This window comes from Cynoglossus semilaevis, chromosome 13 (assembly GCF_000523025.1).
Source record: "Cynoglossus semilaevis isolate Cse_v1.0 chromosome 13, Cse_v1.0, whole genome shotgun sequence".
Classification (NCBI taxonomy): domain Eukaryota; kingdom Metazoa; phylum Chordata; class Actinopteri; order Pleuronectiformes; family Cynoglossidae; genus Cynoglossus; species Cynoglossus semilaevis.
This window is the reverse complement of record NC_024319.1, coordinates 14,163,736-14,188,963: the sequence shown is the minus strand read 5'-3', so window position 1 is coordinate 14,188,963 and position 25,228 is coordinate 14,163,736. Positions and strand designations below refer to the sequence as shown.

General features: G+C 40.8%; 1 protein-coding gene across 3 annotated transcripts in view; it reads right to left on the bottom strand.

Annotated features, from left to right (window-relative positions):
- Window positions 1-25,228, bottom strand: part of sema6cb (semaphorin 6Cb) — an 88,412-nt gene that overhangs the window by 23,976 nt on the left and 39,208 nt on the right. For all 3 annotated transcript variants that reach the window (XM_017038083.2, XM_017038084.2, XM_017038082.2), the window contains exons 7-15: window positions 23,477-23,567; window positions 22,007-22,129; window positions 21,801-21,889; window positions 21,502-21,719; window positions 21,020-21,151; window positions 20,629-20,784; window positions 17,025-17,201; window positions 16,434-16,571; window positions 8,679-8,756 (exon numbers count right to left, since the gene is read on the bottom strand). In XM_017038083.2, coding sequence (XP_016893572.1) covers window positions 8,679-8,756; window positions 16,434-16,571; window positions 17,025-17,201; window positions 20,629-20,784; window positions 21,020-21,151; window positions 21,502-21,719; window positions 21,801-21,889; window positions 22,007-22,129; window positions 23,477-23,567 — 1,202 coding nt within the window. The remainder of the gene's footprint in view (window positions 1-8,678; window positions 8,757-16,433; window positions 16,572-17,024; window positions 17,202-20,628; window positions 20,785-21,019; window positions 21,152-21,501; window positions 21,720-21,800; window positions 21,890-22,006; window positions 22,130-23,476; window positions 23,568-25,228) is intronic.

The window sequence follows — 25,228 nt, the reverse complement described above, 5'->3', positions numbered from 1 at the left end:
CATTTGCTGTACTAGCACACAATTGCTGGACTGCTACCACAAACCCGTACAACCCAAATGCCAACAAACAGCTGCTCAATTAGCACAGCAGCTCAGAATTTGAGCTACATTATTGAATTAAAGTCCATTATTCATCCCACAAAATGCAAATTCACAGTGCGAGTCTTTGCAACCTCCTATGGGTGGCACCATTAAGTATGGAGTTGCAACTCACAGGCTGCCACATGGGAGGCGCTATTAAATAGTGGTTCCTCTGGGTCTCAAATCCAGGACCTTCTGCGTGTAAGGCAGACATGATAACTGCTGAACTATGGAACCACTGAGAGAAGTGGTATTCATTTTGGGCACTACATGTGGTTCATCTGTAGCAAAACAGAGCAGGCAGCTGTAAAACCTTCATTAGTCTACTTATGAAGATGAATGAAATGTTGATGTAATTAACTTCAATCTTAACCACGACAAAACATTCAGGTTCAGTCTTGGCTCTCCTCTTTCTTCTGTGGCTTCTTCTAGGTCTGACTGGCTCAGATTATTGTCCAGTGTCCTGTCAGGTTACCATACCTTCCAGAATGGCATACATCCGTGTTAGTTGTAATGCTGAATAAATTCATCAAGAAAATGTTTCCACATCTTTAAACTTTAGAAAAGGATATTGGTAAAATACCTCATAAAAGTGAAAGGATTAAAAAAGTTTGGAACAAAACATTTTTTGTTTAAGAATCATTCAAAACTAATCATGAGTGTGACGAAAAACTAAAATATATAATGAGTAGGATGAGGCGTTATATCGTGGTTGGATCGTGTCTCTGTCACGGTCCCTTTCCAACATGAAAGTCAAGCCCTGATAAATGGTGGAGCGATTATTGTTATGATGCTCTACCTGTTGCACTTCACATTTTATTTCCAAAATTACACTGAAATCAGCATCTGCAGGACTTGGAGTAAAGTGCTGTAAATGTGCTCCTGGTTTGAGCCTCTGCACTGGATTGACTGAAGTGGGATTTAATGGCACAAAAGCAGAAACATTATCAGGTCATACTTGTGCATTTACTACCTCTGCCTGGTTTAAAAGCTCTGAATATATGAATATGTAAACAGTTTTGGTTTCTGTCGTACAGTTGGTATTTCCTATATTAGAGTTAAGTGCAGCGGAGGCTTCGAGTTTTCACCTAATAATGCTGAAAGCATCACCGCTGCATTTTTTTGGTTGTGTCCAAAAAAGCATTTTACTACACCCACCAGTGAAGCTCAGCTCTAGGGTCAGGACGGGGGAAATACTCCGCATTTAGTGGATAAATAGGGAAACAGACTTAGGTGTGTAAGAACCTGGGCATAAATCATTCTGCAAAGTGAAAGTCATATGTAGCTGTCAGTGCAGCAACAAAAGGAAACGTTTTTTGTTGGGAGATTTTGCAGGATGAACTGAAGTGAACTAAAGCTTTTACACTGAGCTGAAGGTAACCAGCAGTCTGACAGGCCAACCTCTACTTCTGAAGTAGTGCGTCGGCTTTTGTCGAAAAAAAAAAAAGACAACTGACCTTCTCCTGTGTTCATGCTGCTGAATAAACAGCAGAAGTCGACCTGCTGAGTAAAAAGTCTGTCCAAACATAAGAGACTGTTGGCCACATCTGTCTGCTCTTTAACCAGAAACACCTCCTCAGTCTGAGGTCACGTCCTCCTGTGGCCGGCTTCCTTACACTGACAAAAAGCATTAAAAAAACCTATTTGGATTTGAATTTTAAATGGAGCAAATATTTAATATTTTTGCCTTTCTTCATAGCTGGCCAAACCAAGCAAGTGTTTTTTTTTTGTTTGTTTTTCATCCTTGATAATAAAAACAGGAGCTCTGCATTCAAAGGCTCAGCGCTGATTTCATTTTGCAGATCACGTGAATAAAAAACAATATATGACTCCTCTGGGGACTGAACCTTAAATAACAAAACCACAAAGATGTAGACATTTTAGCATCTGTACAGAAAATTAACACCTGCACAGTGGCAGTCCATAAACAAGACAGACTCCGAAAAGTTCTGTTTCAAAAGCTGCTCAGGAAACAAAATAAAACTGTGGATACATGACTGGACTGCAAATGCTTTTCGTCTGCTCTGCAAAAAAAAAACTTTGACATTGAAGATCCGCTCCGCTGTGTAACCTCTGATTTTGGCCTCTATTTGCATCTTACACGCATTTACAAATAGCGTACAAACGAGTCAGTCCAGAAATCAGCGCAGGACCCAGAGAGGCATCATGGGAGATATCGTAATTCATTTTCAACCGCTCATAAATCAGGACTAATTAAACAACCTATGCACAAAAGAAAACATCATAAAGAAGCAGATAAAACCTACTCCGATTCACAGCAGGCTGCTCAACCCAGCGCCACCATAAGACTGCACCCACTCCAGACAAATGTGTGGAAACATATGTTAATGATGGCGTCTTTTTGACTTTAAACGACAACCAGTGCGTTGGTACGTTCTTCAGTCTATGTGGCACAGCTTACAATCCACACTAACATTGGCTGTGAGCATTGAAAACATATTTAGAGAGGTTCACTTCTTACTCCTTGTCTTGTTCTTTGCTCTATCTAACGTGTCTACTCCTGCTGTTCTACCACTCCGAATGCATATTCCGCAACCAACTCGTACATCAGCCAGTCTCTGAGATGTCTGTAAAATAATTTTGGAATTTCCCTTTTTTTCCCCCAAACAGCACAGACTACAGCTTGATGCCGAGTGAAAAACTAGAACTTCTTTCAATTCTTTGCCTACTGTAAACAACTGGCCTGGGGCCATGTAAAAATAACTGTTGATCAGCCAACAGGTCAATAATTCTGTCCCAGGTCAATAAACACATGGACATCTTTGAAGCTGTGAAATCAGTGCAGCGACAGCTGAGAGTCACGACCAAGTCCAAAACTAATACTGGCGTATGGATTAAACAATGTTTTAAGTAATTTGTCAAAAATAAGAAGCCTTATGTTCAAATCAGTTTTCAATCTGCTCTTCACAGCTGACCTGAATTTTCCTTCCAGCGTCTTTATCCCTCGTCTGTCCTTGGCCGTGTTTTCCTTTGGCTCTGTGCTTTGGCGGCAGTGATTATGTCAAATGCATTATAGATGACACAAATACTGAGAACAGCCTCGAAACCGTATGAAGTTGATACGGCCTGCCACGCAATCTTTCAACTTGTGGGACAAAAAGGCAAAAAAGAAAAGAGGAGGGCTTTGCATATTTGCTCCTCTCCTCCTCCGGCTGCTGTTCTCTCCATCAGCCATAAATCAGTCATTAAAATTCATGCCAACACTGGACAGGAGAAACTGAAGAAAAGGAAGGACATAAAAATGAGGGCAATGGTGAAAAGAAATGAAAAAGAGGAGAAGAAAAGGAGATTCCAACAGGGTGATGGAAATGAAGTTGCTTTTTCTATAAATTCTGGCCTAAACTCAGGCTTAGCTGCTGCTGCTGCGTCCACCTCACCTCATCCTTCTCCTGTTCTTTTATCTCCCTTTGTCCCTTTTCTACTATCTCACCAGCTGTTCCTCAGCTCCATTCAATGATTGATAAACACATCCATGAATAAAATACACCACTCTAGGCAGGTCCACAGTCTTTTGTCTTCTCACATCCACACAGCCGGAGTCATTTTTGTATTAGTAACCCAAAACATAAAAATGAAACACCAATGTTGTGCAAAACTCAGCATTTGAGAAGCAGGGGAGATTTTTGCTCTCTTCCTGACGCTTCCTTTTGTTTTCCAGTTCCATTTCCCTACTTTATCCTCGCCGTATTTACATTTCCTTCTTTTGGCTCCCTTTGTCTCCTCGTGTTTCCTTTGTTTTCTCCTACTTCTGTGCTCACACTCTTAATCTGGCTGTGTGGCTGATTGTTGAGTCTGCGCAGGATATTTTGGCTGATCTCTCCCAAAGATCTGGTCCACTGGTTTCCAGCACGGCTCCATCCCGCACTCTAAACGCGGGCTCATAAATCAAACCTCAGCAAGCATGAGTAGAGCTTCAGCCCCGCCAGGGTGCAGCCACATCAGGACTTTCTCCATCTCAACCTTATGACTGACAGCGACTACGTCCCGGTTTCAAACCACATTCCTAACCCTAATCATAATAACGTCCTTAACTCCAATCATGAAAAAAACCCTTCTGAAAGTGCAGGCCAAATTAAAAGGCAACTTTTCCGTCCTGCTGGCCAACTTTTTCACGCACACATTTTTAAAAACAAAGATACAGTTTGTTTTTAATGAGATCCCATTACTTACTTTCGTGAAAGCCAAGGCTACCATTAATTCAAATTTCTGCCACGTGCAAATAAATGCCTCCTACTCCTCCACATCCTGTGTATCACGCCACAATATTCACCACCAGGAAGTAGATGATCAGATTACAGTTTATTTCTGAGTATGCAAGAACTTCCATAAAAGAAGTAGCTGAGCACACGCAGCGAGTGATTTAAACGTGTAAAGTTTCCTATAAATATGCCGACTATTGCCTTTGTTGTCTGATGCATTTTACTCTTTTTGGCAACTTTCAACATGCGGGAAATCTTAAAAAAAGTTATTTTAATTAATTAATTTATCTTGTCTGTATTTAACAGAAAGAACGCTTTGAGCGTTTCCATTAGCTTGGCACAAACTGTAGAAAAAGAGAGGAATGCTGCTCTGTCGCAGAGGTCAGAGAATCTGCCCACCAGCTCTTCAACATCTCATTAATCAACACTTTTCCGAATATTTAATCAGTCCTCAATCCACAAGAAATGAAGTGCAAAAAGCCACAGGCTGTGGTTTCTACAAGGGGATTGTGTGGGTGGTTATTTTTTGGATGAGCACGGTAGCGTTAAGGAGTCAAGAAGTCCTGTCTTCGCCATGAGGTGGCCAGAGGAACCAGCTGCTCACAGTCTTTAGAGTTGGATAACTTAAGCAGCTGCTGGAAACAGCTGGTTTTCTGGCACAGCAAGACTACAGGAAGTGACTGTGCCTGTCTGAGCAACTGGAAAAAATACCACAGCTCCTCAATTGTACAGGGCACAGGAAAGCAGGGCATTAACTGGCAAGAAAAAAAAAATCATAGGACACACATGAACACCCAGCTAAAAGAAGAAGAAAGAAACTGCATTAGCTTCAGTCTGTGTGACGGTAAAGAGAAAGAAATCGTCAGAGTGGCCGAGCAGACGACGAGCTGTAATTCTAGGTCCACACATCTCCAGACATCAAAGTAATCTATGGGAAGTCAGTCTTGAGTGGAAATGATGTTCACTTCACGGAGGTTTGTGTGTGTGTGCACAGGTGTGTGTGTGTGTTTACAGCAAGCGTACAAAGAGATAAAAGTATGGTGATTTAGCAGCAGGTTGTACATCAGCCACACAGGGATGTGCAAAGTCCTTGACTGCCAGAAGACACAGGATGTGGAAATAGTACCTCTAACTACCTCTACTCCTCCTCCTCCTCCTCCTCCTCGTCGTCGTCTGCCACCTTTATCTTCCCTTCCTCCCACCTTTCCACATCCATCTATTTGCCTGCCTGTCCAATCATCCATCTGTCTGTCCGACCACCTATCCATCTCTCGTTTTGCCAGAAAAAAACAGCGAGATTGAAACACAGAGCTAAACATCATTTCTGATTCTCCTCGAGAGAGAAAGACAAAAAAAAAAACATAAACATTACATATATTGATTTTTTTTTATTATTTACTTTCATTTGTTTAGAGTCTAGCCATTCTTGCTACGTTGTTTTATGCTATCTATTAGCCCCTCAGCTCTAGAACAGGGGTGTCAAACTCATTATCACCGGGGGCCACATCAGCAATACAGTCCCCCTAGAAGGGCCAGTTGAAAAATGAAGACTATATAGATCAGGGGTACCCAAGCTCTGGTCCGCGGACCAGTACCAGTCCATAGGTCATTTGGTACTGGACCGCAATGGACCAGAGTGGAAAAAAAAGTACTGCATTTTTACTCATTTACTTCATTCAAAGAAAGTCATATCCATTTACTTTCTTTATTTAAAGATAGGCTGGCTATATTTTAAAATGATAGGTCATTCAGACTGATACTAACAGAATAGAGTCTAAAAAATGTTTGATTTTAAAAATGTATAGACCCTTAGCACGTTGCACGTAACAGTCCGTAGTAACAGGTGGTACTGGCTGACCAGTCCTTGGAATAAAAAAAGGTTGGGGACCTCTGGTATAGATGTAACTACTCCATAACAGACTAATACATGTTTCTACAATGGATTATTCATTCAAGCTAGAAATATTGTTCATTGCTGTGTAAAAGAAGGTTAAGAAACTCAGCTGCATGGACTTTACTAAATGCTTTTTAAGCTCCTGCAGGCCACACAGGAGTTGCATCGTATGATTAAATCATTTGAAAAAGAAATGTTGACATTAGAGGGATCTTATTCTGCGATACCAACATGCACATGCTAAACAAGGTGAGCCTCAGCATTAGTTATTGGCCTCAGGTGTTTTCTTCAGTTGATAAGACAGATTATGAGTGCCATGAGATATGGAGGAAATACACACAGCAGGCCATAAGCCTGAATCAAAACCAGGCGGTGGCTCTACCAGGTAAGACTCCCAGTGTTCCTGTTTGGGGGTTTCTTATCTACAGGCACAGAAATGTCTTGGTTTACAGTTTGATTTATTGAACTAACAAACAAACAAACCTCCCATGGAGACAAATGCCGTGATAACCAATGTTTATGGCTTAGATGGAGTTAAAATACCTGCAGACTGGTAGAAATCGGGTCAAGGACTTTTTTCCCCACTGTCATCTGTACTTGACTTGTTCATGTCAGAAAGTTTTTGTTCAAATCATGTCATCTCAGCAGTCAAACAAACCAAACATGCTCATTGAAAAGCTTCAGATCAGAAGCATTTTTTAAGTTGCTTTTCAGTAAGGATTTAAAAAAAAAACACATTTCTCTGACACATGTCTAAAAGCTCTGGTCAGATATGCATCATGTTGATGTGGACTTATGTTCTCGGTATGCTGCCCCAACAGGACTGAACAAACTCAGAGGAGAGGCAGCAACAGATATGGAAATGATTGCCTCTGCTGCTGTTGGGCTGCACATTATTGAGTGAGACAGAAATGTGTCCGCTGTGACTGTGAGTTACGGACTTAATAACGTCTTTATTTAGCGCTGTGTCCACCCGTGTGCTTTCCGGTTGACCAATCAGCACCAAGCATGATCTAACTAATTAGAACAACTTCCTCCGGGGGAGAATTAACATCTGAATCCTCCTGCTGGAGACTTTGATTAGAAAGCAAATCTTCACACCGGTGTCCTCTGGTGCTCGGTGATTGGACGGAATGTTAGAGTAGACATCAACAGTGAATCATGGCGGTTAGAACTTTGCTGCTGCCTCATTAATAAAGTTGAGAATAGATTTTACTTCTGGGTCAACCATTGATTTTAGTGGCTTTTTATTTGACAGCGCTGTAAAACACACTGACAGTGAAAACGTTGTGTTTTCCTGTGAGATCCTGGCTCTTTTAAAGAAGCAGGTATAATTTTAAAGATTAACGTTTGTAATTTGTCCACAATGGAAGAAACATTTGTTCAATTTGCTAACATTAGCTTTATAAAAGCCCATTACAACCCATTATTTCTTCTTATTGGTCACTTAAACCTTTTCCACTATTTCCTGCTGCACTGACGGCACTGAAATCCTTTTACCATCAGTCAGATTTGCTACTAACATCCATCCTTCAACTTTCTAGCATCTGGGAAAGGCCAAAATTAACTTTTGTAAGGGCTGTGATATTTACATCAACAGTCACAGTAAACATATAAATAGACCTTTTAGAGCTGCATCTTCCATGATCATAGAAACACAATGACACCTTTTTGCATGTCATCAAAAAAACAAAACAAAAAAACAGTCAGAACAGAGAGCAGTCAGAGCTGGAGCAGGAAGTGTGTCAGAAATAGAAGTCGTTACGGTGAAACGTGAAGTTGACAAGTTTGATCTGAATGACTCCATTGCTCTAGTTGTCAGTCAAATCTCCAACATCGGCCCATGGAGAACAGCCTTTAGCTATTTTTACTATTTTACTCTTAGAGCATTTTCTGGTCCAACAGCAATCGCAGCGCTCAGTGGTTTTAGCAGCACAGCTTTTTGGAATTAAGGAGAGAAACATTACTCAGAATCTTTCTCCTTTAGTGATTGCTGACTATTATCAGTCTTACCTTTTAAAATGTTAAAGTGGCAAAACTGGTTTAATTGGTAGCTGGTGAAATTAGCCCACTTCAGTGTTGTTCAGAAACTAATGATTAAAAGACATTTGTAGCATTTGTTGATGACTGGTGATGTCATAACTTGATTGTATAACTGTTTATTAAACCTCAGGGTTTTTTTAAGGTCATTTATCTCTAATCCATTAGGTTGTGTAACTGAGAGCTAACAAACACGTTTGTTTCACTAACAGTGCCTGTTGTGCGCATTAGTCATATTTGTCCTTGAGATGTTGGCACATATGGGCTGTGTGACACTTGAGGGCTTGATGAAGAAAAACAGATTTTATTACAGTCCAACTCAACATTGATTTAACACTGACGGCGGTAACGGTGGCTGATGACAGCAGTCGGCTGTCCATTCTAATTAGGACAAAGGGGTTGCAGGTGTGTGTGTGTGTATGAGGTGTGTGTGTGTGACTTACTTGAGACCAGGTGAGACAGTGGCACAGCTGCCAGACTTGAGCCAAATGCAGTACGGGTCCTGAGAAGACAGACAGCTTCTGCAGAGACGGGAAGAAGACAAACAGATGGTCAGAGATGAAGGGGCATTTAGAGAGAAGCTCAGCAGATGTTTGCACCAGTAACAACAGTCTAACAACAACTCATCACTTTCTCTGATGTGTGAGCTCACACCGTGAGCTCGGTGTTAGCCGTGTGTATCCAGTGTTTAAAATAAGAAAACAAACAAACACACGTGCACACACATTGAAATGATGACAAAACACCCCACCATCACCGTCATTGTCACAGTGGGGTTCAAATATGTGATTTAACTCCCAGTGTGTGTATATGTGAAAGGAGAAGCACATCTTCATGTAACACCTACATCCTGGGGTTTCTGTGGGAGGGAACTTTTGTTCTGTTTACAATGTGACATTTTGCTTAAATACACCCAGGCGCGGCCCTTTGAATCACACTTCGACTGAAATCAAACAACAGATCTTTATATGTTAAAGGGCCTGCCTCTCTGTAAGCATAAAATATGTAATTAGCTGAGCCGCAAACACAGGCTAACAAGTATCCAGGGTGTGATCAGCTTAACTGGAACCAACATAAACAATAATGAAAAGAGACAGAGGGAAGATAAAATCAGATTAGTGTTTGATTAGAGTGAGGACAGCGGGAGCTGCTTTTGTTTTCTTATTGATGTGGAAGGATTAAAAAAAAGATAGTTTTTTTTTTCACTCGTTCACAGGCAGAAAAAAAACAGAATGCATAATTATTTCTCCCACATAAACAAGGTATTTATATAAGGCAGAGGGTAAACACAGCGATTATCAACTGGACTGATCAGGAGAAATAAAACAAAGACATTCTTAAAGCCTCAGCAATAAACAAATATAACTTGGAGTAATATAGTTTTTTAATCAAGGAAATCAAATGTCATATCTCTTTGTTATATAATAAAAATAGATCCCACTTTGTTTTTGTTTATCACAAAGCAACAGATCAGAAACAAGACACGCGCACACACACACACACACACGTTTTATTAATTTTTTCCAAATATCGGTTGACAAAGCAACTACGACTGCTATGAAAAACTATTTTAAACAGTGGTATTTTTAGAAATTTCATATATAAATTAATCTTTTTTTCAAATGTGATCTTCTGTAATTTGTTTAATACTGTGGTTTTATGACACGAATTTGTTTAATACTGTGGTTTTATGACTGAGACACTATGTCATAGGACATAAACTATAGAATGCAGAGTGAGGTCACACTGATTATCCATGAGACACCATTTAGAGAGAAACACCATCAGATGAGTTCAACATCTGATCCCACTTATGCTACAGTACTGTGAGGTGATTTAGTGGCTAACACGCTGACAGAGTGGAGACTGTTTACTTCCTGCCTTTAAGACCGTCAGCATTAACAAGCATCAATAGTCATTTGTCACGTTCCCAGCTGAATCAAAACCATCCAGTGCTTTTCCCTGCCACGTGTCACTGGTGTTGATTAGCCTCTTGTGCTGATCTGTTGTCAGTCTTGGCGCTCGGTCCTTCGTTTTTACACTTTTTTAAATTTCTGCTCCTGTGGAATCAGTCGCTCCAACTTTTCTCCTTACTTCTGCCCAGACGTGATCACAGGATGACTCCAGAGTATCTGCCGAACCATCTCAACGTTATTTAAAAAACACTTTTCAGAACATGATGTTTGCCAACGTACCCAGCAGCTCAAACATAATGAGCGTTAAGAACTGAGCGCGGAGAGCATGACAACAGTCATGTTTACTTCTCTCCGCTCCTCAAACATTTCCACGGAGATATATTAAGTCTGTTGTGCTGAATAAAAGTAAGAAAACAAAAATATGAAAAAAAGGCCTAGAGCTTTCCTCCAGTGCTGTGTTCGCTAGCATGTTAAACAAAAAACTTTAAAAGGCGAGAAGCTTTAATGAGAACTCCAGTGACTGTGGCGTTAAATATAGCATAAAAATGATTTACCACTATATGAACTGTGACGCCACCTCCGTCTGTAAACATTACAGAGAAATCCCACTGGGACACAACAACAGCGTATCGCTGCACCACAGAAACTAGTCCCATCCAACGCCTAAGTCACTTTTGAAATCATGAATTCAGTCAACTCATCAACTTTTCCTGGCACTTTTAAGTGATGTAAAACAACAGAGGGTTGACTTTAAAAACACGGTCACAGTAATCGCTGCAGTGACCCTCAACTGTAGTATAAGGGATCTGAATCAGAGACATTTACACATCTTTGTCACAACAGAACAGAATGGTCTATACTATGTTTCTCTCCCTCTGTACGTGAATAAACACAGGAGGTGAAACTTGAAAAACATCAAGTTTAGTAGAGTGGGAAAAAAAAATCCATTTTCTTTTCATCATCAAAAACAGCTTTTGGTCCAAAGAAGTCCATTTCTGTTTTGCTCTCTGTTGAAGGGCCACAGTCTGAGCACTGCAGGGTCTGGAGGTCTTAAACCGGCTCTGGCCTGCATGTGTGGCTACTGATATGTGACCCATCGTTTTATAAATGATTCATAACCTCACCACATGGTGCGTATGAATATCACTCTCCCTCACCCTCCCCTCCCCTGCCGTCTTCACACCACCACTTCCTTTCCACTCTCTGTGTTCCTCCATTTGTATGTAAGGAATGAACCTCTGAACCACAGCCACTCAAGGAACACTAGACCAGATGTGACCTGCTGTGGAGTTTGGCTGTGGACGTTAAGCTAAAAGTCATTTGATGACGCATTTGTATGTGCCGCTTTCCTACAATGTGCTCATGTATGGCCCCCCCATGGCTCTTTATGCTGTGGTGTGTTATGTTGCCAGCAGCCATAAGATGTAGAAACATCCATTAGCTGCTGAGAGAAGACAGTTTATCCACGTTTTGAGACTGCGGCTTAATATGTTCAGCCGCCATTTACACAATATCTGGAGAATAACCTCATGCGGAGAGGAGGCAGGAGATAGAATTATCTAATACAGTGTGATTGTGCTGTAAAGGACACTTTCCAAACTGGCCTAAAGCTGATAGAAGAGTAATTATGGATGTGATGCCATGTTTACAACAAATCTTTTACGGTTAATCAGAGTGTATTTTTACTGGACGAAAGGAATCAGGGAAACTACACAACAGACATCAATACCAAGGTGCAGCCTTAAGGTTTTTTTTTTTTTTATGTGGACCCCCCTCCACTCCGTCTATTCGTCAAGAACAAATACTGTGCTACATCCATAAGAGTAGAGACTTTTTTTTTTTAAAGGCCAACAATTAAGTGGCGTGAATTTTAATAAATATTTTAGTGCATTACAATTAGCTTTGTTTAACTGCTGTAACTGCAAGTACGTCAAGCAGTTTTTTCACAAACATGACACAATATGGCAAAAGATATTGACGGAAATATTAATATATTGTTATATATTAAAATATTGTGTAACAGTTTGAAAAAAGTAACACTTTACCCGCGCGACTATACAAAGAAAAAAGAATAGATTTATTATTACTACTACTACTGAAATACAATAAAATGATTAAAACACCACAAGAAACGACGCAAAATGAGGATTCACATTATTCATTATTCACAATCAATTGATAAATTAAAACAGGTTGCCAACAATACATTAGATAAAAAGGACGTATCACATGACTGCACAGAAATAGCTAGTAAATCCTAATTTCATAAAACTAGCTAAGATGAGCAAAGCATTTAGAAGAAGTTGCAATACTGCCTTTATTAGCCCTGAAAAAATGCGTCCCTACGGAGACTTTGCCAGAATATACTGTAAAGAAAGAGAACTTTAAAAACCGTAAACCTGAATCCACAGTTTAGATAGGAGGAGTTTCCTTCTCTAACAATGACCTTCTGTGCTGATGCCTCCCTCAACCATCACTGACATTTTACCTTCACTTTTAGCTCCGTATAAAGATGTGCGAGACTCTCCTCTGGAGAGAAATCTTCCATAATGACGCATTCTCACCAAGTTTGAGTTTAAACGTCCACTGGCAGCTGCAGACTTTATGACTCATCTGTCAGAGGTAGAAATAATACGATCACCCTGGACAGGCAGAACTAAAAACATCCAGCGCTCACTCCGTTTTAAACCATATTTTCTGACTTTAAGGACATTGGATGGAAAATAACCTTTACATATATCATAGTACCACCATAGTGCTTCGGGCTAAAGCAGAAATGGAGTTATTTATCCAAAGAGACGGCTGCCGACCTATAAACCGGTCACAAAAATGTCAACTAGAGCTGAGGATTTCAGGGTTTGGGGGCCTCTTCCTCCGATCCATTGTGTTTTTTTCATTATTAAAAGTCCTATTCCGTGCAGTTCCCTACTGCTGTTCAAAACATTTTTTGAAACCCAATATTGGCAGCAGGGCCTCCAGTAGAAAAAAAAAGAAAAGAAAACGAGAGAAAGAGGGGAAAAAAAGTGAAGGGGGAGTAATAGAGAAGAAACAGGACTGAGAAATACAGAGACAAGGAGGACAAATGAGGGCAGGAAACTGAAGGATGGAGTAAACCTCATCTGGAGGAAAACAGATTCCTCAGTGTGGTAAAGAAGGATATGCTGCAGGGAACCTGACCTCCTGGGCTGGTGCTGATGAGGCTTATAAGGCCCCTAATCCCAGGATGAGGTGTGCTGTAGCTGCAGCCTCTACAAAGGATTTTGGATGTAGTCGCCTGGTAAACCCAAGTAAGGCAGGCCCCCTTTCCATTTTTCCCCCCTTGTACCTCCTTTTTTATTTCTCTCCTCCTGCTCGCAGAGAAAAATGGAAGCCACCACATCGGTGGCTCCCGGCCAATCAGCTGGATCCAATTTATGAATGAGCAATGTTAAGAGCTTCTCCAGGCCTTTGCAATAAGGGGCTTGCATGCTATGGTGGTGTACATATTTCCCAATGGAGCCCAGGAAAAATCTCTGGGATTGAGAGAGTTGACAAAGGGAAAAGAGAAGTTGGTGGTGGAGGGGCAAACATTCCCTACAGCTCCAAAAATAGACCTCTGAGGCTGGGGAGCAGCTCTGTGAACTGGGACTAAAACATTGCCTGACAAAACAAAAGATGGATGAAAAAAAGTCTCAAGTTTGAAGAATCTGTCGGGCTTTGCTCATAAACTTTGCCTTTCAACAGCAGAGAAAAAAAATCTGGCTTTTACTTATTACCAAGCGTTTACAACTGACAGACCTTCAGCCACTATGTATGTATATTATAGGGTAGTGAGATGGTAACTGCACCGCAGCGACAAAGAGTTTCCTTTAAATCAATGGCTTTCTCAGTAATAAAACTGTACATCGCCACAAAAAAGAAAGAAAGAAAACGATTAGAAAAAAATACTAAAGCAGGAAAAATAGGAGTTACATCTATATGTCTGCTATGAGAGTTATCTGGGTCAGAGCTAATATCACTGAGCTACAGAGCATTGGTTGGTCAGTTAGATCATTGTTCCCCAAAGACTGGGTTGCAACCCTCAGGTGGGTCTCAAGAGATTTCTTTTTTTTTGGGTCATCTCGCATCATGTTTCCCAGGAGTTTACGAATAATGTCTATTGACTTGGGACGCAAGAAAAAAAAGTTTGGGAAACACTGAGTTGGATAAAAAAGTGATCAGCAGTCTGTTCACTGAGCGAAAGGAACAACTAAAGAAATCAACCAATGGTGCCTATTACGTCCTAGGAACAAATAGGCTTGTAACAGCTAAATGAATCACTGTGATAATACAAATGAGGTGCACTTTAACAACGTGTAGGACTGCCGGGTAGACCTGGCTACTAAAATGTCTCTGTTAAAGTCAGAAATTAATTAGACATATTTATAAAGAACTCCTAAAAATGATAATGCTTTGTTAAAAAAAAAAATTAAAACAAATTTAAACTGATTATGGTTTGAACATAAAAACGGGAAAAACCTGAAAATGACTACAAACGACCCTGTTAACTCTCATACGATGAAGTACTTCAGTGACTGTGTCCTCTCAGTACAGAACACCTTCTGCAGAATGTCTATTTTTTTTTTTTGCTGTCTCTTCTCACTATACAAAACAATGTCATCGGAGAATTTCATGATCCACGGATACTCCTGTCTGACCTCATTTGTCTACCTGTCCATCATAAATGTTAACAATATTTTATACCCATGAAATATTTTCACTATTTTGTTTCCTTTAACTCTCGGAATGTCGAAATTGAATATTGTCATTGTCAAACACAACAGCGGAAAATATCCACCAACAATCATGTGTGTGGGTGGAGGAGATCAAATGAACCAGGTGGAACACTTGTCCCCTCGTTAACAGTCAATTAAGCAGAGATTTTCCCTGTATTCTCACTGAAGTCTTCAGAGATTAAACTATGAAGACGAGAGAATAAAAAAAATTATGAAATGTTTGTTGTTTGTAACAAACAGCCCTGCTGTAATTGTTTCCTGTTTGTAACAAACAGCCCTGCTGTAATTATCCAAAAAAAATATAAAAAAATATCCAGCAGCAGTGTGCGGTCCTAACTTCTAGAACAATCTGGGCTTCTTCACATCACAGCCATACGACACATCCTCTTGTTAACTTTACTTTTTATTCTCACTTTCCTGTCAGACTAGTTTCTGAGGAACTTCCATGAACCAGGCAGATAATAACACAACACCTGCAATTTTTTGGTACAGACCTTTCTCCAAATGCCTCTAACAGCACATTGAGTGGGTTCATTTCTTACATTTGTAGCTGCAGACGAAAATTGGTCTGACTTTGCTGGAGCCACTTGGCACTGCTGGAGCCATTTTTCTTTCCTTGATCACAGTGAGAGAAATCCTTAATTCACAGCATGCAGCATTGGGAATGCTTCCATTCTCTGGGCTGTTTTTCTTTTGTTTCACCATGTTTAATCTGGTTTGCTTCAAATGTGACAATGTGACAGTCACTATTCACCCTCTGACTCATGGTCATGGATTACATCAACGAGCTCCACTTTTCTTGGTATTTTCCTACTAAGACTCAGCTGGATTTTGCAGGAAGATTTTATTCTTGTGGATAACCCTAATAAAGGTTTATTATTATTATTTTTAATTAGTCGTATGTGTTAACTGCTCACTCAATCTTGATTATATATTAAAAGACATAGAACCATTAACTTCCTGAAGCTGCTGTTGACAAGAACAACGGCTTTGTTTTGCCCTTTGTTTAAGCATTTTTGTTTTTTAGTTACTTCTATTCAAAAGATTTGGGCCAGTTAATCAGCAATTAAAGGTAATTGATTAATTGTGAGGCAGTGGTGGCTTAGTGGTTAAGGAAGCGGACTTGGGTCGGCTGTCAAGTTACCACTGAGGTGCTCTGAGCCTGGCACCGTCCCCACACACTGCTCCCCTTAAAGCTGCCCACTGTTCACTTTGGTGATGGGTTAAAAACAGAGGTCACATTTGGTTGTGTCACAATGACAAGTAGTTCACTTTCCTTCCTTAATTGTGACCAAATTTAGAATCAGATTAATTCGGACACAAACACAACACCAGACACTGGTTACAGGTAGAGGGATTATGGTTTTGCTTTGTCTAGGCGTCTAAACAGTCAAAACAACAGTGGGCAAAAGTCCAAACTTCAGGTTTCAAAAGTGTCCCTCATAAACCAAGACATGTTTTGGTCACTTGGTAATGGCCCTAAACATAATCACCCTGTGGTTTTGTGACATGAACAAATGCAACTCACTTCTTGCAGGTGCTGTAGTCTGAGCAGCGGCTGAGCGGCACACGGATCACACAGCTAGAGAAGGCCACAAACAGAGCGTGGTGATCCCGGTCCAGCTCCAGGCCCAGCACTCTCCTGTCCTCGCCCCGTACATTACACCTAGGGACACAGAGAGACAGTATCTGTCACTTTCAGTTGATGTATAAATATTTTCTCTTGTTTGAAATCAGTGCTACAGTCGGCTGCCTCAGTCTGAGGAAAATACAGACAGCCGAGAGTGATGTTTTTTAAGCACGCAGTCAGAAAACAAAAGAAGACCGAGAAAGAAGAAGAGGGGAAACACACACACACACACACACACACACACACACATCCCCTCAGGCTGTACAGGATGATGCAAAGATGTTACAATAGAGCCAAGAGTGGGTGGGCAAGACAGATCAAGGCAGAACAGAGAGAGGAGGAGAGGAGCAACGAAGAACAGGGAAAAGTGACAGAAAGATACTAAACGAAGGACAAGAAACAATTAGGAACTGAAAGTGAAAACACACAACTATGAAACGTGACAAACAACGAAAGGAAGAGAGGAGAGATCTTGGAGTGGAAACTGACTTGTTGGGATTATAGACATCGATGTCTTCCAGGAGCTGCGTGCTGAAGGACGCGTTAGCTCCCTCAGTGCTGGTGAGGATTTTGAGCACATGGCCGTTGTCAGAGCCCAGGAAAACCACAGTGTAGTTCTTGAAGGGCCCTGCTGAGGTGTCCACTGATATCTGGGTCAACTTGAACCTGAAAAAGTTGGAAAAAATCTATATAAATGCACATGGAGGTGTGGCAGAAGTGGTGCTGCGGGTGTAGCACCTAAGGAATACAGGTGAATACAATCTTGTTAGTGATGGCACTCCTTATATTAGTGAGAGCCAGGACCAAGGAGAGAGTGAGGACTGCAACATTTGCACACGTCAGAGAGACAGGAACATGAGGACTGACTGCAGAGCAAGAGTGCAGCAGAGAGGGGCAAGCTCTGGTCTATGATAAAAGACTGGTGCTTGGTGTCAACTGTTAAACCACAACTATTGAAGAACGAGCAGCATTATGGACAAAAGTTACAATTCTGTTTACTGCTAGGTAAACCTCAAAATACATGAATAACAAAGGATTATGATGCTTAAACTCCTGGGGCAAATTATTCCATAGATTAAATCTGTTAAAATGAATGCATCACTCACATCAAATTAATTTATGAAGATTAATCAGATTAAAATATTGAAAGCATTTGAATGCATGGGCAGAATGACATTCAACAAACAAAGTCTGGAAGCAGAGTAATCACTTAAACCCACCAACTGTATGATCTTCATCTACCTGCTGTTATTTGTCTTTCTGTTCCAGCAATATACAGATATTGATTGATTTAATATTAGATTATATTAATTGATTTATCTATATTCATTATGATGACATACGATGGCAATTAATCCACAGCTAGCCTGTGGTTAATTTAATAGATATTGATTGATTTAATATTAGATTAGATAATATTAGATAAAACTTTAAAGAATAACATAAGGAACATCATACCTGGGTCTCAGGTATTTAACAAAATGAAGAGGACACAGTCAACTGTAGCCTCCCAACTGTCAATGACTCAAGCTGACTACCATAGTTGTAAGCTTTTGAGGCTTTCATTGTTGTACTGTTAGCAAGAAAACAAACCAGTGCTGTGGAGTGGACAAAGCGTTGATATAATATGATATAATAATTCCAGTTTCTTCTATAGCCTAGGAACTATAGATTCATCTGTGCTTGTAAATGCTCAATGACATCAGCTATGCTTTAAAATTCACTAAACATGTTTTTACTATGAAGAGGAAAACCAACTGTCCTCCTGGAGGGACAAATACACTGGTGTATGTGGTAGTTTAGCTCAAGCTCAACCTTCATTTCAACCTGAAGTACAGAATCACGCATTTACCAAAAAGTACCACAGTTTAGTATCCAGTACATGTGTTCGGCAGTGGGCACTAACGCGTGTTCTCCGACGGTAAAGACAGTGACATGATATTACAGCCCACACACTAATCATCTAATAAAGTGACGTGAACGTTTGCAGTGTTGTCAAATAGTCTTCCCAGCATTTTACAATTGTTTCACTTTGTCAAAGTTATTTTCAGTTGGTAAACAAACAGTAGGCGAGAAGTGAGCTTATTGTGTGAGGCCTCAATGTGCAATCAATCACTCTGTCTACCTTCCCACCATCGCCTACACGCTTTAATCTCTTCATCTAGTTAATTCGTCCTCCGTCCGTCCATCCATCCATCCACCCACAGCTCATCCATCGATCTACTCTCCCTGATGTTTCGCCACTTTCTGCCACACACTTTAATCCTATTGTAAGTTGCTTCTTTCAATCTTTTCTGTTGTTACATTTAAGCTGCAGTCCAGTGAGCTGCTGCGCCTCCTCACGTCCGTTCAGCAGCACACATCAGCAGCTGGGAGCTGTCCACTAATGACACAGCGGCACCACTACAGCTTCAGTGGTGCTGCTAAGGATTAGGAGCCGGGCTGAAGGGCACCTTGAGTCCAGTGATTGCTGACGGAGGGATAATCTTTACTTCCTCTGCACGCTTCTCTGGCCGTGGGACTTGAACAAACAAACTTCGTAAAAAACTAGTAAAACCCATTTGTACTTCTTGGCATCGCTTCTCGTTTAGGTTCTCCTCCAAAGGACACCCGTGGAGGCCTCTGTGCCACGTTTTCAACGCTGTCCTGTACCAGATGGTCCCAGAGAGGCCTGTTTGTTTACCGACATGGGCTTGACTGGCACATCCTCGCATCGGCCTGACGGTATTGCGCGATTTACTTCTGGTAAGGTTTCATTTATCTAGCCCCTCTCTGGGGAGGAGTGAGGCAGATGTGATGGTTTTGGCGCCAGATGTGAAGTGGCGCATGTTTTCCCAGTGTGGAGACGTTTGGCTAGCTGTCAGCCTGGCTTCGCTTCAGGAAGTATGGAAGAGGGTCCTGTATAATCTGTGAGTGTGTGTGTCCACTGGTGTGTAGGATCTTATGTGTGTTTTCATGTACGTGGCTCTGAAAACAAGTGACTATAGTATTGAAGTTATTTCTTTTGGGGAGGGGTGCTTTTGAGTTTACTGATCAAAACCTTGTACCTCCATATGATTGTATAAAATAATACTTCAGTGTTTTCACTTGAAGTAATAAACCTCAGTAGAAATAGCAGCGGCCTGCAGCCAATACATGTGTTTTTAAATCATGACTGGATGAAGATGCTCTTCTCAGTGAGTATGTAAGAGTGGATTTTTTTAAAATATATGATGAAGTTAGTAGTTTCACTGCTGACATTTACATTACTAAACTGAAGGTAATTAATACTTAATAAACCTACTCAGTACATATGATCACATACAGTAGGTAGAGCTGGGGAACAGGGAATAAGTTAAAGCAGTGGTAAATGGAAATGTAAAATGCGTCCAACACATTTTTCCTAATAAATAAATAATTTACTTTTGGGGTTTGGAATGTTGTTCAGACTTTAAAAAAAAAGACACTCACAAATGAATGGCTTGGGTAGGGAATTCAAACAAAATTTAAAAAGAAGGACCATGCAGTCATGACTAATCAAAATCGGAATGCTTTCTTTGGACATTTTGGACAATTACTTGTGTTCTTAGGATCAAGCACGTTAGGAGGTCGTGAATTGTGTAATTTTGTCATTTCTGTAACAGCTTTTCTATTTCAGTCTATTTTAGATGTGCGTCTGATCATTTCAAACCCAATTAAACAGAAGACTATTTTATATTGATCGCCTCGTCTCTTGATCATAAAAGCAAAGGATTTGGACAATGTTGATCAATGCGTCTCAATTTGTCCATAAATGCTGTGGTTCTTTCTGCAAAAACAAAGATTCAATTGTCTGCTGTAAATAATAAATAACTGACTGAAAATTAATTCTAATTCTTTCCTCAAACAGTGAGGATTCTATTTGCTGACGCAGTTCAAACCATGGAACAAACTTGTGTCTTATGTTTTCATAATGAATATTAACAAAACCAACCTTCCCAAATCCTGGTGAGGATCCTTTCTTTGATTTTAATCTATTGCTTCTGTCTGTTTCACCTCATGCTAATCAGCTAACAATAACCGCAGTATAAATGTGATCATTTTAATCATTTTTCAGTGACTGTGATCCTGGTACCTGCTGGTGGTGCGGGTGAAGAAGGGTCTGTGGTTGACCGAGGGCACGGCCTCGTCCATGAGAGGGTAGGACTTGATGAAGGTCAGGGTGTCATCGGGGAAGGTGGTGGATGACTTGTAGGCAGCAGCTGAGCCCTCGCCTGCACAACAGCCAGGCCTTTGGAAAAAAAAAAAAAAAAGAAAATCTCAACACTGATTCGACTGACTTGTGAGGGACTGATGCAGAATCAGAGGCAGCTGTTTGTTTGTTAAAGGGACGAGGTAGGAAAAAGAAAACAGGTGCGTGGAGTCACTGTTGCAGAACAATAACAGCAGCTGCAGTTGCGTGGCCTCCCTTGTCACGATGCATTTTTGGTAAGTGACAGTTTGCTATTTAAAGATGCGGCTCTCACCTTGGCTTCGGGACCTGCTCCTCAGGAACAGGTGTCCAGGCCGACTCGCTGTTTCTCTGCTCTTTGAATTTGCCACTGAAGGCTTTCTCGATGTCGTCCATGTAGAAAGAGCAGACAGCAGAACCGGTGATACTGTTGAGAGAGGTCGCAAAGAAACACTGTTACAAAGGTAGCATGTAGTGTGAGCAAACTGTGAAATGTGTTCGCTGTTGTAGTGCTTTGGTGAATATCCTAAAACATGACATTTATATTTAGGAAGTCCGTCATTGGTCATTTGTTGACTGATTATTATGACTATATGCTAATCATCTTTATTTGAAATAACATAGTTAACTAGTCAGCTTTAAATCCAACTGAAAAAAAAAGTGGCACTTATTATAAAACACAGTTATACAGTCATTGGCTTATCACAGAAGCAAAAGAAACTAGTTTTTTTTCAGTTTCCTCATTTGCTTCATCCACTCTGGCTGTTTCTTACTGACCTGTTGGCCTGTGTGGTAAAGACACCCAGAACTGCTGGCCGGTGGTTGATCTGGAGAACATTGGTCAGCGACTGCAGGACATCAAAGTAGAAGAAGGAGTCACCGGGGACGGAGCAGTTAAGACGGGCTTTGAGGAACGACGTCCAGTAACGCTCCAGAACTCTGGGCGAACCACCGTTGTCGTTCTTACAAACACGAGCCACTCGGGAGAAAACGACCTGAAAAATGACAGCAAAAAAAAAAAAATCATATCTGTGTCTGTGCTTTGCTCTGCAGCAATACGAGTACCGATGCTTTACCTTGCCAAGTGTGGTGTACTCTACGGCGATTTCGCTAAAGAAGAAGTACACGTAGTTGCCGTACTCGATGGCGTGGAGGAAATGAGGTTCTGTGGGAGGTGGAAAAACGTCGTTGTCATTGTCAGTCTCAGCACTGATCATACATCAACTCATTTCAATAAACCTGAACCATCCCCGTCGTGTATTTAACGCTCCTCTACACTCACCCCGCAGCCATTTGGAGTCATACTTGACTGTACGCAGGACGGGGCTGCTTTCTCCCAGGCTTCTGTAAATGACAGCATCGCTGGCCAAGAAGTCGGTCATTGTGGCCGAGTAGAAATCTCCACCTGAGTTCAAAAAGAGAGACGTATCATGGGCGACCACAGTTTAATTGGATAAATCAGCTCTTTTAGAGTGTCCTTTTGGTCACTGGTGACTTTTGCTGCCCTTTAAAAAGAGGCAGAGGAGAACAGATGTAAGAGAAGCTGTCGCTTTTTAATAACACAGCAGGTGAACTTTGTAGAAATGTCAGCAGAGAACCAGCTGGACTGAATACAGGTGTGGATCAGCTTCATTCCCTCCCCTGAACCTCTCTGACCCTGATGTTCTCACAAAGTACTGCTTTCCTTTACTCTGTGATTAGTTAAAAAAATGAACCACACATTAGAATCCATTCAGGGGTGAATTCAGATAATAGCCTGTGTTTATCCCTGCTCTTCATGTCTGGTTTCCTGGTCTGGCTGTTCAAACTGAGATGGACGTAAAGTAACACAGTTTGGTTTGATTACATTTACATTTAAGAGACGGTTGGATCATTTTGAAGTGAAACTAAATGAGGTTTTTCTCACTCTTAGTGTGTAATATAAAGGTGACAAAAACACAGGGTCAGGAGGGCAAAAGCTGACTAACACAGCAACAGAGAAGGAACTGGCTTATATTACAATGTGGACAGCAGGTTATGAAATCAACTCTTTTCTGAGATAAATAGTTTCTTTGTTAAAAATATCTTGCACATTTCACATTTCTTTTCTGGGGGTCTCTGGGGATGTCTTCTCATACTAGCTAAAACAGAGGTAACACAGGGTGAAGGCTGGATGGAGTGGGTGGAAACAAGTGTCGGGGGTGAAGGCAGCAAAAGTGAAACAGACGCTTTACGAGATGGTACTCTGAGACCTGCTGTAATTTATGGTGCAGAGACAGTGTCGCTTTCTACAAGACAGGAGGCCTAGCTGTAGGTTGGGAAGAGTTGGAGCTGCTTCTCTGGAGGTGAGCCAGATTAACAGGATTAAATATTAGAGTAGATCAAACAAACAACAAGAACTGAATCCAGATTATTGGCAGGTTCTTTCCTGAGAGTTTCAAGAGTTTTATCCATGTTACATGGTTAGCTGTAAAGTTAGTGTGTCATGAAATGAGGTCATTTGTGAGTGTGTGACTTGATGGATTTTGTGACCTGGAACATGGACTAAATGATGTCAGGGAAGGAGCTGGACACATGAATGTGAACAGCAGCTTCTCCATGTCCTTCCTAAAACTCCCAAAAGAACACAACTCTGTAGATAGCGTGTTTTTATTTTTTCTAACTTTGACCCAATATTGGTCCAGGTCTGGTACCGCAGTCATTTGGACGTGACCTCTGCAGATCTGAGAGTCTGACTGTACTGCATCATATTTACAAGGCAGAATGTACTCACCTGCGAAAAGTCCAACGTTGGACTGTCTGGACTCAAACGGACAGCGCGCCTGTCCCACCACCTCCTCCCCTTCCTGCTCCAGTGTGGACATCTACGTCAACATCAGAGACATCATTTAATCACTTTTCAAAACAAGACATAAAAGAGAAACAGAGTGAAAGCAGCAAATCTAATAACATCATCATTGTTCACAGTAGTCAAACCGAAGCCTGGAAAAATCAATGGGCGTCAAAAACAAAGACATCTTTCATATGTGTTGAGTGCCAAAGATAAGCCGGAGGGTGGGGGATCAATATGTCCTAATGAAAGGCAACACATGCATCATAAAGATTAGTTTTATGTGATCAGTGGTAGGTGGGACTGGTGTGTATGATATATGGGTGGACTTTAAAGAGCAGAAAGGTCAGGCTTTATCTCACACCTACAGATTTATAGCTGCCATATTCTAACATGCTACTAAAAAACTGAAAGAATTATAATATATTATATACATTGATTGTTGCTTACAAAACTGATTTAATTAATTATGATCATTATGATCCATCACAACAACTCACTGGCTTTATTGGTATTTTATTTGCTCCTCTTACAGTGAGGATACAGGACCAGTGTGAAGGTGCTAAGTGCTCCCCACTTTATTATGTTGTTGTTAACTCCGTGGACAAAGCCTTACATTATGATGTGGGGGAGGAAAGGGAGAGGAGGGGTGGCGTTCACTTCCTAAAAGAAAGTGCTCCGTGAGGCCTTCAGTTCATTGTTCAATTATTAAAAGTGAAGGCAGAGTAGAAATCTAAATGTGCTGTTTTAAATTATAAAGGTTGTGTGTTGACCCCTGGTCAAAAACTGTCTGTACTTTTTCCAATGTTTCACACACGATTCAGGCAATAATTAAAACGGTTCAAAAAGGGCTTAAGTAAATGGTGAAAATGTATAACAAATATAAGTTAAAGAAAATATGTTAGCTATATGTATTTTTGGTCAGAAAAAACCCCACAAAGGAGGAGATATTCATTTTTTTTTAATTGAAAACCAGTGAATGTCAAACCACTACTTCTCTTCAAATCGTTGCTCTGACCCAGTCAAAGCAGCACAATTGGCCTCCAAGTCCGGAGGCAGAAAATCCAAAATTTGATAAAAAGAAAGAATAAAGTCCATTAACTGTATTATTCCTCTTTCTTTTCCATTTCTCTCTGCCTGCCTGTGTCCTGTAATAAAAACCCAACTGGAAAACCCATTAAAACACTTGGTCTTTGCCATTTCCTCCACTTCACTTGTTCAGTTTATTTTACCTTTTTTTTTTGCAAAAGCACTTTTCACCAGATCTCACATTTGGTGTTTCGTAAAAGGTAAGAGGTGATAAAACTAAAAGCACCACTTGTGCCATGTAATGCAACTCATTCTGACTGCAACATAAAGTATGAGAGAGAGTCAGGACGCGCAAAGAGAGAAGACTTGGAAAGAAAAACAACTGCAGTTTACTTTTGTTTGTACAAATCTGCTGAGTTTACGTAGTAAGTCACTGTACAGCTCTACAGGTTCACCCTGTGGTGATTGGTCTACACAGTCTACTGCAACCAGCCAATAAAAGTCATGGTCAGAAAAGAGTTTCCATTTAAAACAGTACCGTGTTTGGCTATTGCATCAATCAGTCCAACCACATCAGCCAGACCTTGGAGATTGTTGATAAGTACAAAATGATGGGAAATTTGATATTATGATCCAGCCAATGAAATATCACCAACCCAGCAGGAA